At 42.9% G+C, this 11,330-nt stretch overlaps 1 protein-coding gene across 1 annotated transcript; it reads right to left on the reverse strand.

Annotated features, from left to right (window-relative positions):
- Positions 1 to 778: 778 nt before the first annotated feature.
- si:dkey-182i3.11 (insulin-like growth factor-binding protein complex acid labile subunit) lies at positions 779 to 10,071 on the reverse strand. Its single transcript, XM_047392188.1, has 3 exons — positions 10,025 to 10,071; positions 9,552 to 9,773; positions 779 to 3,803 (listed from the first exon to the last, which is right to left on the reverse strand). Exons 2-3 carry the CDS (start codon positions 9,768 to 9,770, stop codon positions 1,911 to 1,913), a joined length of 2,112 nt encoding a protein of 703 aa, XP_047248144.1. The 5' UTR covers positions 9,771 to 9,773; positions 10,025 to 10,071; the 3' UTR covers positions 779 to 1,910.
- Between the last annotated feature and the right edge of the window lie 1,259 nt (positions 10,072 to 11,330).

The following is an 11,330-nucleotide window of genomic DNA, read 5'->3' on the forward strand; positions in this document are numbered from 1 at the left end:
AACGACACCTAACTATCAAACCCTCTAGCTGTTGATTTCAGGTGTATGTAGAGGTAGCCTTCTCTCTTAGTTTACTCCACCCACTTTGTGCAAGGCACCAGCACCACTGGCAGCCAATCAGATCCGTACCATGATGCTGCCACCACTATGCCTGACAATTGGCACAGCGTTCTAAGGTTTTAGGTCTGAGAAACCGAAAAGCACCTTGTTGTCAAAGGCACACTCTGCTTCTAAGAAATGTTTAGCTTCCTCCCACCTCAGAGCTACACCTTTAGTTCAGGGTCAATCCAAATGTCCTACCTCCCTAGATGTTTACCAGCTTTTTCCTGATTAGGTTCTGGTTCCATCAAAATAATTTTTTTTCTTTTCCACACACAGGTACATCTTTATGAAAGGAACAGAAAGCATCACATTATATCAGTTTAAACAGCACTTTATGGTTTTTAAAGTGTGTCCAATAAGAAGTCAAAGGCTTTTGGTTTCTTGCCCATCTGTTGTTGCATGTAGCAGACTTGCTTTCTTTAACTGACTTTTATGATGTTTAAAGCATCTAACAAGTATTTGTTCAATGCTGATAAATGGTTGATTGAAATGCAAACATGAGCACTTGGCGCCCTCTAACAGAGAAAGCTCATTTGCCAATTTGTCATAAACAAAACAGTAAGTGTTTCACCTTGCCACAAACTGCAATGTTTGTTATTGGGATTTAATCTAAGAGATGGATGCAACGTAGCTCATAATTAGTGGAAAAAAAAGAAGAAAGGTGACTTTTATTCAAGTTTATTTGGAACAGAAACTAAGCTACATACAAAACAAAGCTAAAAGAGCCACATCTTACACTTATAAAACAGTTTAGTAGCAAAACATTTAGGCAAAAACAATTACTAGTACATTAAAAAACACAGAAATAAATCCTTTAAAAATAGAAATGAGAAAAGTGCCTGCCTTGCAGAACCACCTGTCATTTCCGTTCCAGCTCCAGTCTATGTGGCAGAAAACTCTTCACATCACCCAGAAAACCCCCTGCTCCGCTCCCCCTGGTGCCACATGGTGGTGTCAGCATCAGGCCATGGGGATGCTTTTCTTCAACTGGTGCGAGTAGATGGGAACAGAGAAGGAGCTAAATACAAGCCAGTTCACCTTTCCAGCAGGACATTGTCCAACCAGAGCTATACTGGGATCAAAATTTGGTTTTGTGAATCTTAAGCAATTTCCTTTTATTAGTAAAATTGTTGCTCTAAAAAATAAAAAAACAAAAGTCCATCTACATCAACTATCTGTGCTGGTGAGCCAAACATGTAGCGTTCTCGTGTTGCGTTCACAAGCCACACAAAATCTTTCTGATGGCTCGAAAAGGCCAGTGGGCCCTGCTTTGGATACCCCTGGTTTAAACAAAGCATCTTTATGTGTTACACAAATTCAAGACCTAAATCCAAATGAGAATTTCTTGCAAAACCTGTAAAACCAAAATTAACTGAGATGCAGCTATTATGCAAGGAAGAAAAATGTGCAAAGCTGGTTGAGACAAAACCAAAAAGCCTTGAAGTTGTAACTGCAGCAAAACATGGTCATACCTAGTGTTGACTCAGGGGTTGGGGCTGCATACAAATGCACTCCACACTTTTCAGAAATGTATTTGTAAAATCATGCATAATCTTCCTTCTGCTTCTGAAGTATGTGCTACTTTGTTCCGCCACATAAAATCCATTGAACTGTACGGTTGTGATGTGACAGAATGCGAGCACCTTAAACAGGTATTAATAACTGCAAGGCACTGAATCATTGCACTGTTGGAGTTGGAGTTAGATCTGCCAGATCTTTTTGCATGTGTTGTTTGATCTTCGAAGTGTAAACTCTGAAGCCGAGTGCATTCAAGGAAAGATGAGAACCTACAGAAAGTTTGAACCACTTTAAAGGTGACTGTGGGCAACAGCTATGAGAGAAGGTGTGAGCACACTCAGCAGTTCTAGAGGAAGCGAAGGCGAGCAGCGCGCAGCAGCTGCAGCGCAGTAATCCAGTAAGAAGAGGGCCAACTGTGGGGGCGGAGGGCTTTCAGTCCAGGAGGAGGACTTTGACGAAGCTGACTTAGATGAGGAGGTGAAGTAGCAGGAAGGCTTATCTCGTAGTTTTTCTCTGTGCACGCTGACCCAGTTGCACAGGTGGAAGATATCCTTGCATGTACAATCCCACAAATTATCTGAGAGATGGATGATTTCAAGTCTTCTCAAAGGTTCCAAAGTCTTTGGCTCCAAATACCTGAGCTGGTTGGACTTCAAGCTCAGTTCCTCAAGGTCTTTAAGCCCCTGAAAGACACCAGGATTCAGACAAACCAGCTTGTTTCCATCCAGGTTCAGTTCTATTAGCTTTGGTAGTGGCTGGAAGAGCTCCAGGTGTAAATTATCCAGGCCGTTGTTCTGCAGCAGAAGCTTGCGGAGGTTGCAGAGGTCCTGAAAGATGTTATAATGGATGCTGTGGAGCGGATTGAAGCTCAGTCTTAGGTTTTTAAGGTCACTCAACCCTTTAAAGCTATATAAAGAAAGCTCAGAGAGGTTATTGTGGCCTAGATCCAGTGTTACAAGTTTTCCAAGAGCCGTGAACAAGTTTAAGGGAAGTCTGACAATCTGGTTTCTGTCCAGTTTTAACTCTTTTAACCTAGAAAGATCCTTGAACTGGTCTGGATGTAGAGATAAAAGCTGGTTGTTGGAGATGCTCACTCTGGCCACTCTCGTTAATCCATTGAAGACTGATGGATGGAGGGACCTGATGTGGTTATCATGCAGGCGAAGCTCTTTGAGGGCCTGCAGTTTGTGGAAAAGGCCCTCAGGAAGGTGCTTCAGAGCGTTATGTGCCACTTGAAGCATCTGCAGAGACACGAGATTGGTGAACAGAGCAGGATGGAGCTCCAGGATGTGGTTATGAGACAGCATTAAGTCTTGTAGTTTGTGCAGTGTGTTGAAAACCTCAAGCGGTAGGGTGGAGATCTGATTGCTGTTCAGCTGCAGATCTGACAGATTGCTCAAGTTTCTGAAAACATCAGGTGGAAGTTCTGTTAGTTGGTTCCTGTACAGATCCAAAAATGTGAGTTTGACCAGGTCTTGAAAGACATTGGATGGAAGAGAAGACAGGAAATTTTGACTGAGTTCCAGTTCCTTCAGATTTTTCAGACCTGAGAGGGATCTCTCCGACAGAGTCGTCAGGTTGTTGCTCGTCAAGATGAGGCATTCCAGCTCAGTCAGTGAGGAGAAGCAGTCTGCTGGAAGGGTGACCACATGGTTCTGCCCAAGATTCAGAGACTTGAGCTTGTTTACATCCCTCAGCTGCTCAGACGGAACAGCATCCATCTGATTACCACTCAGATCGAGATATTTAAGACCCACTGCTCCTCTGAAAGCAGCCTCCATCACCCTTATGATCCTGTTGTTAGACAAAACAAGCTTTTCCAGCTTGGCAGAGCTCCTGAAGACACCGCTCTCTATTTGCCTTAAACTGTTAAAGTTTAGATGGAGTTCAGTGAGGCTGAAAGCTCCATCCAGCACCTCCTCCGGCAGCATTTCAATCTGGTTGTGGCTCAGAAACAGGATCTTCAGATTAACTAATCCATGGAGGAATCCCACTGTTAGATGTTTGATCCGATTCTTACTCAGATCCAAGAAGACAAGGGCAGGGCAGTTAAGGAACTGCCATGGATGCAGAGACGTCAGGCCGTTGTCACGCAGGAGCAGCCTGGACAGCTTGGTCATACTGGGCCAAACTGGGTTCAGTGACAGGAAGATACTTAGCTGGTTTTGTGTCAAGTCCAGGACCTAAAGTTCAAACAGGAAGGAGGTTAGAGATGCGTTTAACACGTAAAGCCAAATTTCTATATTTCTCACCTATGATATTAGAACAAACATACAGGTGTGTTCTACAGCTGTGGCCAAAGGTTTTGGCAGTGACACACATCACTGACAGTTTACTTCCTCCATTATTTAACATTTATTGTGGACATCAATCAAAAAAGCCACTGAAAGAGCATGATTTCCTTTAAAGTCTTCTTTTATACCAAAAAAATGTAGTCCATATGTAACGATCAGCTAACATCATTTCAGTATAGTTTCATCATCAGCGCAGGTAAAGCTGTGGAAGTTAAGAAACAGGACGATGAAATTCTAAAAAGTGTGGCATGCACTTTTATTCAGCCTTCTTTTTGTCCTGTCTGGCAGAGCAGCTCAGAAATGTAGTCTGAGTGCCAAGAAGAAGCCAAACAAATTTACTTTCACAAGAGCAGCATTACGGCTAACGCTATAATGCTTTGCTTGATTGATATATATACAGGGATTAGACAATGAAACTGAAACACCTGTCATTTTAGTGGCTGAATTGGACCAGCCTGGTAGCCAGTCTTCATTGATTGCACATTGCACCAGTAAGAGCAGAGTGTGAAGGTTCAATTAGCAGGGTAAGTTTTGCTCAAAATATTGAAATGCACACAACATTATGGGTGACATACCAGAGTTCAAAAGAGGACAAATTGTTGGTGCACGTCTTGCTGGCGCATCTGTGACAAAGACAGCAACTCTTTGTGATGTATCAAGAGCCACGGTATCCAGGGTAATGTTAGCATACCACCAAGAAGGACAAACCACATCCAACAGGATTAACTGTGGACGCAAGAGGAAGCTGTCTGAAAGGGATGTTCGGGTGCTAACCCGGATTGTATCCAAAAAACATAAAACCACGGCTGCCCAAATCACGGCAGAATTAAATGTGCACCTCAACTCTCTTGTTTCCACCAGAACTGTCCGTCGGGAGCTCCACAGGGTCAATATACACGGCTGGGCTGCTATAGCCAAACCTTTGGTCACTCATGCCAAACGTCGGTTTCAATGGTGCAAGGAGCGCAAATCTTGGGCTGTGGACAATGTGAAACACGTATTGTTCTCTGATGAGTCCACCTTTACTGTTTTCCCCACATCCGGGAGAGTTACTGTGTGGAGAAGCCCCAAAGAAGCATACCACCCAGACTGTTGCATGCCCAGAGTGAAGCATGGGGGTGGCTCAGTGATGGTTTGGGCTGCCATATCATGGCATTCCCTTGGCCCAATACTTGTGCTAGATGGGCGTGTCACTACCAAGGACTACTGAACCATTCTTGAAGACCATGTGCATCCAATGGTTCAAACATTGTATCCTGAAGGTGGTGCCGTGTATCAGGATGTCAATGCACCAATACACACAGCAAGACTGGTGAAAGATTGGTTTGATGAACATGAAAGTGAAGTTGAACATCTCCCATGGCCTGCACAGTCACCAGATTTAAATATTATTGAGCCACTTTGGGGTGTTTTGGAGGAGCGAGTCAGGAAACGTTTTCCTCCACCAGTATCAGGTAGTGACCTGGCCACTATCCTGCAAGAAGAATGGCTTAAAATCCCTCTGACCACTGTGCAGGACTTGTATATGTCATTCCCAAGACGAATTGATGCTGTATTGGCCGCAAAAGGAGGCCCTACACCATACTAATAAATTATTGTGGTATAAAACCAGGTGTTTCAGTTTCATTGTCCAACCCCTGTATATATATATATATATATACTGCTCAAAAAAATAAAGGGAACACTCAAATAACACATCCTAGATCTGAATGAATGAAATATTCTCATTGAATACTTTGTTCTTTACAAAGTTGAATGTGCTGACAACAAAATCAGACAAAAATCATCAATGGAAATCAAATTTATTAACCAATGGAGGCCTGGATTTGGAGTCACACACAAATTGAAAGTGGAAAAACACACTACAGGCTGATCCAACTTTGATGTAATGTCCTTAAAACAAGTCAAAATGAGGCTCAGTATTGTGTGTGGCCTCCATGTGTCTGTATGACCTCCCTACAACGCCTGGAGATGCTCCTGATGAGACGGTGGATGGTCTCCTGAGGGATCTCCTCCCAGACCTGGACTAAAGCATCCACCAACTCCTGGACAGTCTGTGGTGCAACGTGACGTTGGTGGATGGAGCGAGACATGATGTCCCAGATGTGCTCAATTGGATTCAGGTCTGGGGAACGGGCGGGCCAGTCCATAGCTTCAATGTCTTCATCTTGCAGGAACTGCTGACACACTCCAGCCACATGAGGTCTAGCATTGTCCTGCATTAGGAGGAACCCAGGGCCAACCGCACCAGCATATGGTCTCACAAGGGGTCTGAGGATCTCATCTCGGTACCTAATGGCAGTCAGACTACCTCTGGTGAGCACATGAAGGACCATGCAGCCCTCCAAAGAAATGCCACCCCACACCATTACTGACCCACTGCCAAACTGGTCATGCTGAAGGATGTTGCAGGCAGCAGATCTCTCTCCACGGTGTCTCCAGACTCTGTCACATCTGTCACATGTGATCAGTGTGAACCTGCTTCCATCTGTGAAGAGCACAGGGCACTAGTGGTGAATTTGCCAATCCTGGTGTTCTCTGGCAAATGCCAAGCGTCCTGCACGGTGTTGGGCTGTGAGCACAACCCCCATTTTGGACGTCAGGCCCTCATACCATCCTCATGGAGTTGGTTTCTAACCGTTTGTGCAGACACATGCACATTTGTGGCCTGCTGGAGGTCATTTTGCAGGACTCTGGCACTTCTCCTGTTCCTCCTTGCTCAAAGGTGGAGGTAGTGGTCCTGCTACTGGGTTGTTGCCCTCCTACGGCCTCCTCCACGTCTCCTGGTGTACTGGCCTGTCTCCTGGTAGCGCCTCCAGGCTCTGGACACTACGCTGACAGACACAGCAAACCTTCTTGCCACAGCTCGTATTGATGTGCCATCCTGGATGAGCTGCACTACCTGAGCCACTTGTGTGGGTTGTAGAGTCCATCTCATGCTACCACGAGTGTGAAAGCACCACCAACATTCAAAAGTGACCAAAACATCAGCCAGAAAGCATCGGTACTGAGAAGTGGTCTGTGGTCCCCACCTACAGAACTACTCCTTTATTGAGTGTTTCTTGCTAATCACCAAAGATTTCCCCCTGATGTCTTTCCCATTTGAACAACAGCTGTGAAATTGATTGTCAATCAGTGTTGCTTCCTAAGTGGACTGTTTGATTTCACAGACGTTTGATTTACTTGGAGTTATATTGTGTTGTTTAAGAGTTCCCTTTATTTTTCATATATATATATATATATGCTGGGTTTGTATAGAAAAACCTTTTATCCAATTTGAATAAAAAACTGAATCTGACTGCACTGTTCAATGGTTAGGATTAATTGGAATGTATGTATCTGACTTTGGTGAAGAGCCTTGAGACAACATGTGTTGTGAATTGGCGCTATATAAATAAACTGAATTGAATTGAAATATATATATATATATATAATTATATAAACTTTATTAGAGACTGCTTTGGCATTATTTGAATTGTTATGGACACGGAGACAGAAACGAAAAGGAAAAAAGAAGCAAGAAAGAGAGAGAGGTGGGGCAAAAAAGGGAGAGGAGAAAGAATAGAGAGAAAGAAGGATGAAGAGATTACAAGATACTAGACAATTGCTTCGACACCTGCAGAAACATATATAACAACAGCAATGTTACCGAAAAGTGCACTGTGCTAATGAATGCCAGATGTGTTTAATGGTAACTGCATCTCAATATAGAAAAATACCTGTGGGTTTAAATGTGAGCACTCTTGTGTATACAAGGTTTCTCCATGAAAAAAGCAATAGTGACTGTGAGGAGCCACAGACCTGCCCCCCTGGACCTGAGACAGACATCCAAAGGCCCCCCAGAGCACAGGAACCCTGGGAGGACCACCGCCAGGACTACTGCAACCCCCCCAGAGAGGAGCAGAGTCTTCTTAAGTCAATGCCCTGTGGAACCACCTTTAGTTGCAGTAAGTCTGTTGGGGTTTGACTCCACCAGGTTTGCACAGACGGACATTTCTGTCCATTCTTGTTTCAAAAACACCTCAACCTCAGTCAGATTAGATGCAGAGTCTATAGGAACATCAATTTTCAAGCCTTGTCACAGATTCATAATTGGATTTAGGTCTGGACTTTGACTAGGCCTATTTCTAGCACATGGATATTCTATGTTTATAGTGGATGTCCTGCTGAAAGTCTTTTGCAGCTCTGACAGTTCTTCTTACAGGTTTGTCCTTTATTTAGCTCCATCTTTGCATTATCTCTGACAAGCTTCCCCACACCATGATGCTGCCACCACCATGGATCAGTGTGGCAACTGTGTGTCCAGTGTGATGTACAGTGTTGGTTTCCTCAACACAAAGTTGCATCTAGAGCAAAATGGTTTTGGTCTCACCTTACCTGATCAGAACTACCTCTCCTGCATGTTTGCTGTGTTCTACATCAGACTGTTTATGTCTTGCAACAATGGCTTTCTTCTTGCCCCTCTTCCATAAAGGTCAGATTTGCAAAGTGCACATCTAACAGCTGTTCTGTCAGCAGATTTTCCCACCTGAGCTGTGGACCTCAGCAACTCTTGGCTGCTTCTCTGGTTAATCCTCTCATTCCCCAGCCTGTCAGTTTATGTAGACATCCATGTCTTGATAGGTTTGCAGTTGTGTGTTCCTTGGTCTTCATAAAGCTGTTTGTTCAGCATTAAATTACACATGGGTGGACTGCGTGGCTTCTGAAAGTAGTTGGTTGTACTGGATTTTATTTAGGGGCATCAAAGTAAAGATAACTAAGTACGCATGCATGTCACATTTTTCAATTTGGTATTTCTAACAACATTTCCCTTCCTTTCCAGAATTATGATCAGGTTTGTGTTGGTTTGTCACATACTGTGAAGTTTGCGGTTATGACATCACAAAATAAAAAAAAATGGAAGGGGTGTGAATACTTTTGCAAGGCTCAATAAATCATTGTTCTCTTGTGTTAACGATGTCTACCTCCAAAAAAGAGCATGCAGCCATCATTGCTTTGCATCAAAATGGCCCCACATGCAGAGGAGGGTACTAAGGAACCACAGACAGCGGCAGACTGAAGATCCTCCTGGTTGTTTGATGATAACAAAAAAGTTGAAGATACCTGTGTGGATTTAACAGTGAAGCATCTTGATCCAATCCAAGTCTGTGGTTTCTTCTCTCACAGGAAAGTGGACTTTCTCCCAATTCTGGTGAAGAACACTACCATGCGTAAAGAGTGGGATCCAAACATCTTCCAAGAGCAGCTTATTCCTTCAGTCCAGGAACAATTTGGGATGTTCTGTAGATCCTAACCCCACTGATAACTTGTGGTCACTTCTGAAAAAGGACATAGAGAAACAAGACCCAACAAACTTTGATGAAATCCAAGTTCCAGGTCCGGATTTGATCCAGACGTTCATGTCCAGCATGAGAGGATGACCGAAGTTATGGAGAAGAAGAGTCAACACTAGAAAACTCTATAAAACACCAGCAAGCGTGTCACTACCAAGACTTTGGGCCGCAGCTCTATGTGTGACAGCAGGTTTCAGACAGTTATGCTTTCTGTGCTTGTATAGAGAACACAGCAGAAACCTCTAACCAACAAGCTCCAAAATGAGTTGCATATATCAGGAAACATCAGAGCGAAGCTCCATACCTGCAGCTCTTTCAGCCCGCGCTCGGGTATTTCCTCGATCTGGTTGTTTGAGATTAACAATTTAAATGTTCCTGCTGGCAGTCGGGGAATCTGGCTCAGTCCTTTGTCCTGACATACAACAGTGGTTAGGTTGTCAAAACAATGGCAGCTGGGTGGGCAGAGGTCCGACGCCTGGGCCAGGATGCCCAGAGAAGCAAGGGTAAGAGCTGCCAGCATCATCAGCTGCAGCAGAACAGATAAAAAACATTTAAATTCAAAGATGTTCTTTGAGGCACATTCATTTAAGTCTTTTTTTACTTTGTAACCTGTTAATACACTATTTGTTACTCATGTTCCACATAAAGCATCAAGTGATTTGTATTAAAATAAAGAGTGGTAATTAGCTCATATTTCAGCTTGAGAAAGTTTTAACATTATATTGTATTTAAATTGTATATGCCCTGGATGTGAAGCTGTTTTAAATCAAACTTTACCTCTCATTAGAAGGCAGTGCTGCCTTGAAGCTTGTTCTGCTAAAACCAGGTCAGACTGATCTGAATTTCCTCTGCACGGTGACTTTATAAGATGCAGAGGAAGGTCTAACTGCACAGAAAACACTTGTGGGGATTTTTCTTTAGGTTTGTGTATCCTTTACATGCATTTCCATCTTTCACACTCACAAATGAGGAAGAAAAAGTCGAAGAGAAGGATTTCTGACAACTGTGGGATTTGGTTCTAGAGCTAATCTAATTCAATACATCTAAATGAATCATATAACTTTTTCCACCATTAATCTAATTACAATGCTGTACAATTCAATGAAAAACACAAAGAAATCAATGTGAACCTGCTTGAATGAGCAATTTTAACATCATGATGTCAGCAGTTCAGAACACCAGCCATTTACAAACCGAAATTAGTCAAAGATTTCCCCCTGTTGTCTTTTCCATTTGCACAACAACATGTGAAATTGTCAATCAGTGTTGCTTCCTAAGTGGACAGTTTGATTTCACAGAAGTTTGATTTACTTGGAGTTATATTGTGTTGTTTAAGTGTTCCTTTTATTTTTTTCAACAGTGTAGTTTAGCCTGCTTTACGTCAAACTGTATGTTTGTTGTGATTTTCTCATTTACCAACAGAGGGCGCTAAGCTCTTAGAATTGCTGGGATTCAGTCAGTTTCTTTGATGTTTTTATTGATGTTGCGGTAAAAAGTTCACTATGGATACTTTTCCCTCCATTTCTGTATGACGTTTCTTTTTAAGTAGGTGGTGGGAATTCCATTCATTTCTTTTCCCTGAGCGTAATGAAGGATTGTTAATTTCTTACCAGCTGTAACTTTGCAGACTTGGAGCATTGTTTTTATATTACCTTGGAGAAAGGAATGAATAATTTATTTAAATCTCATTTTTTTCCATACATATCACAAGCTTTCAACATCTTTGTTTTTATTCATTTTTTTTTTCTTTTTTTCACTTTGCTGTGGACTTATTTTAAAATCCCTATGAGTGACATTGCCAGCTGTCTAAATGGACTGCAGAAGGAGACGACCAGCCTACAGTAGGTCACGCCGGCTATAATCCTTTCTAGATCACAGGTCAGGGCATCGTCAGAGCAACTACAGGGAGATTGGCAGAGACAGCAGCCATTATCACCGGCTAATGTGGAGATGAGCAGAGTAGGCCTCTGTGGCTGCATTACTTTATTTAAATGTCAAATAAAACAACAAGAAGAATGACCCATACTGTTTTTCCTTTAGTACCCATTGTATCAGCTGTAGTTTGTGGTTAGATCGATTCCTG

The sequence above is a fragment of the Girardinichthys multiradiatus genome, chromosome 18 (genome assembly GCF_021462225.1).
Source record: "Girardinichthys multiradiatus isolate DD_20200921_A chromosome 18, DD_fGirMul_XY1, whole genome shotgun sequence".
NCBI classification, from domain to species: Eukaryota; Metazoa; Chordata; class Actinopteri; order Cyprinodontiformes; family Goodeidae; genus Girardinichthys; species Girardinichthys multiradiatus.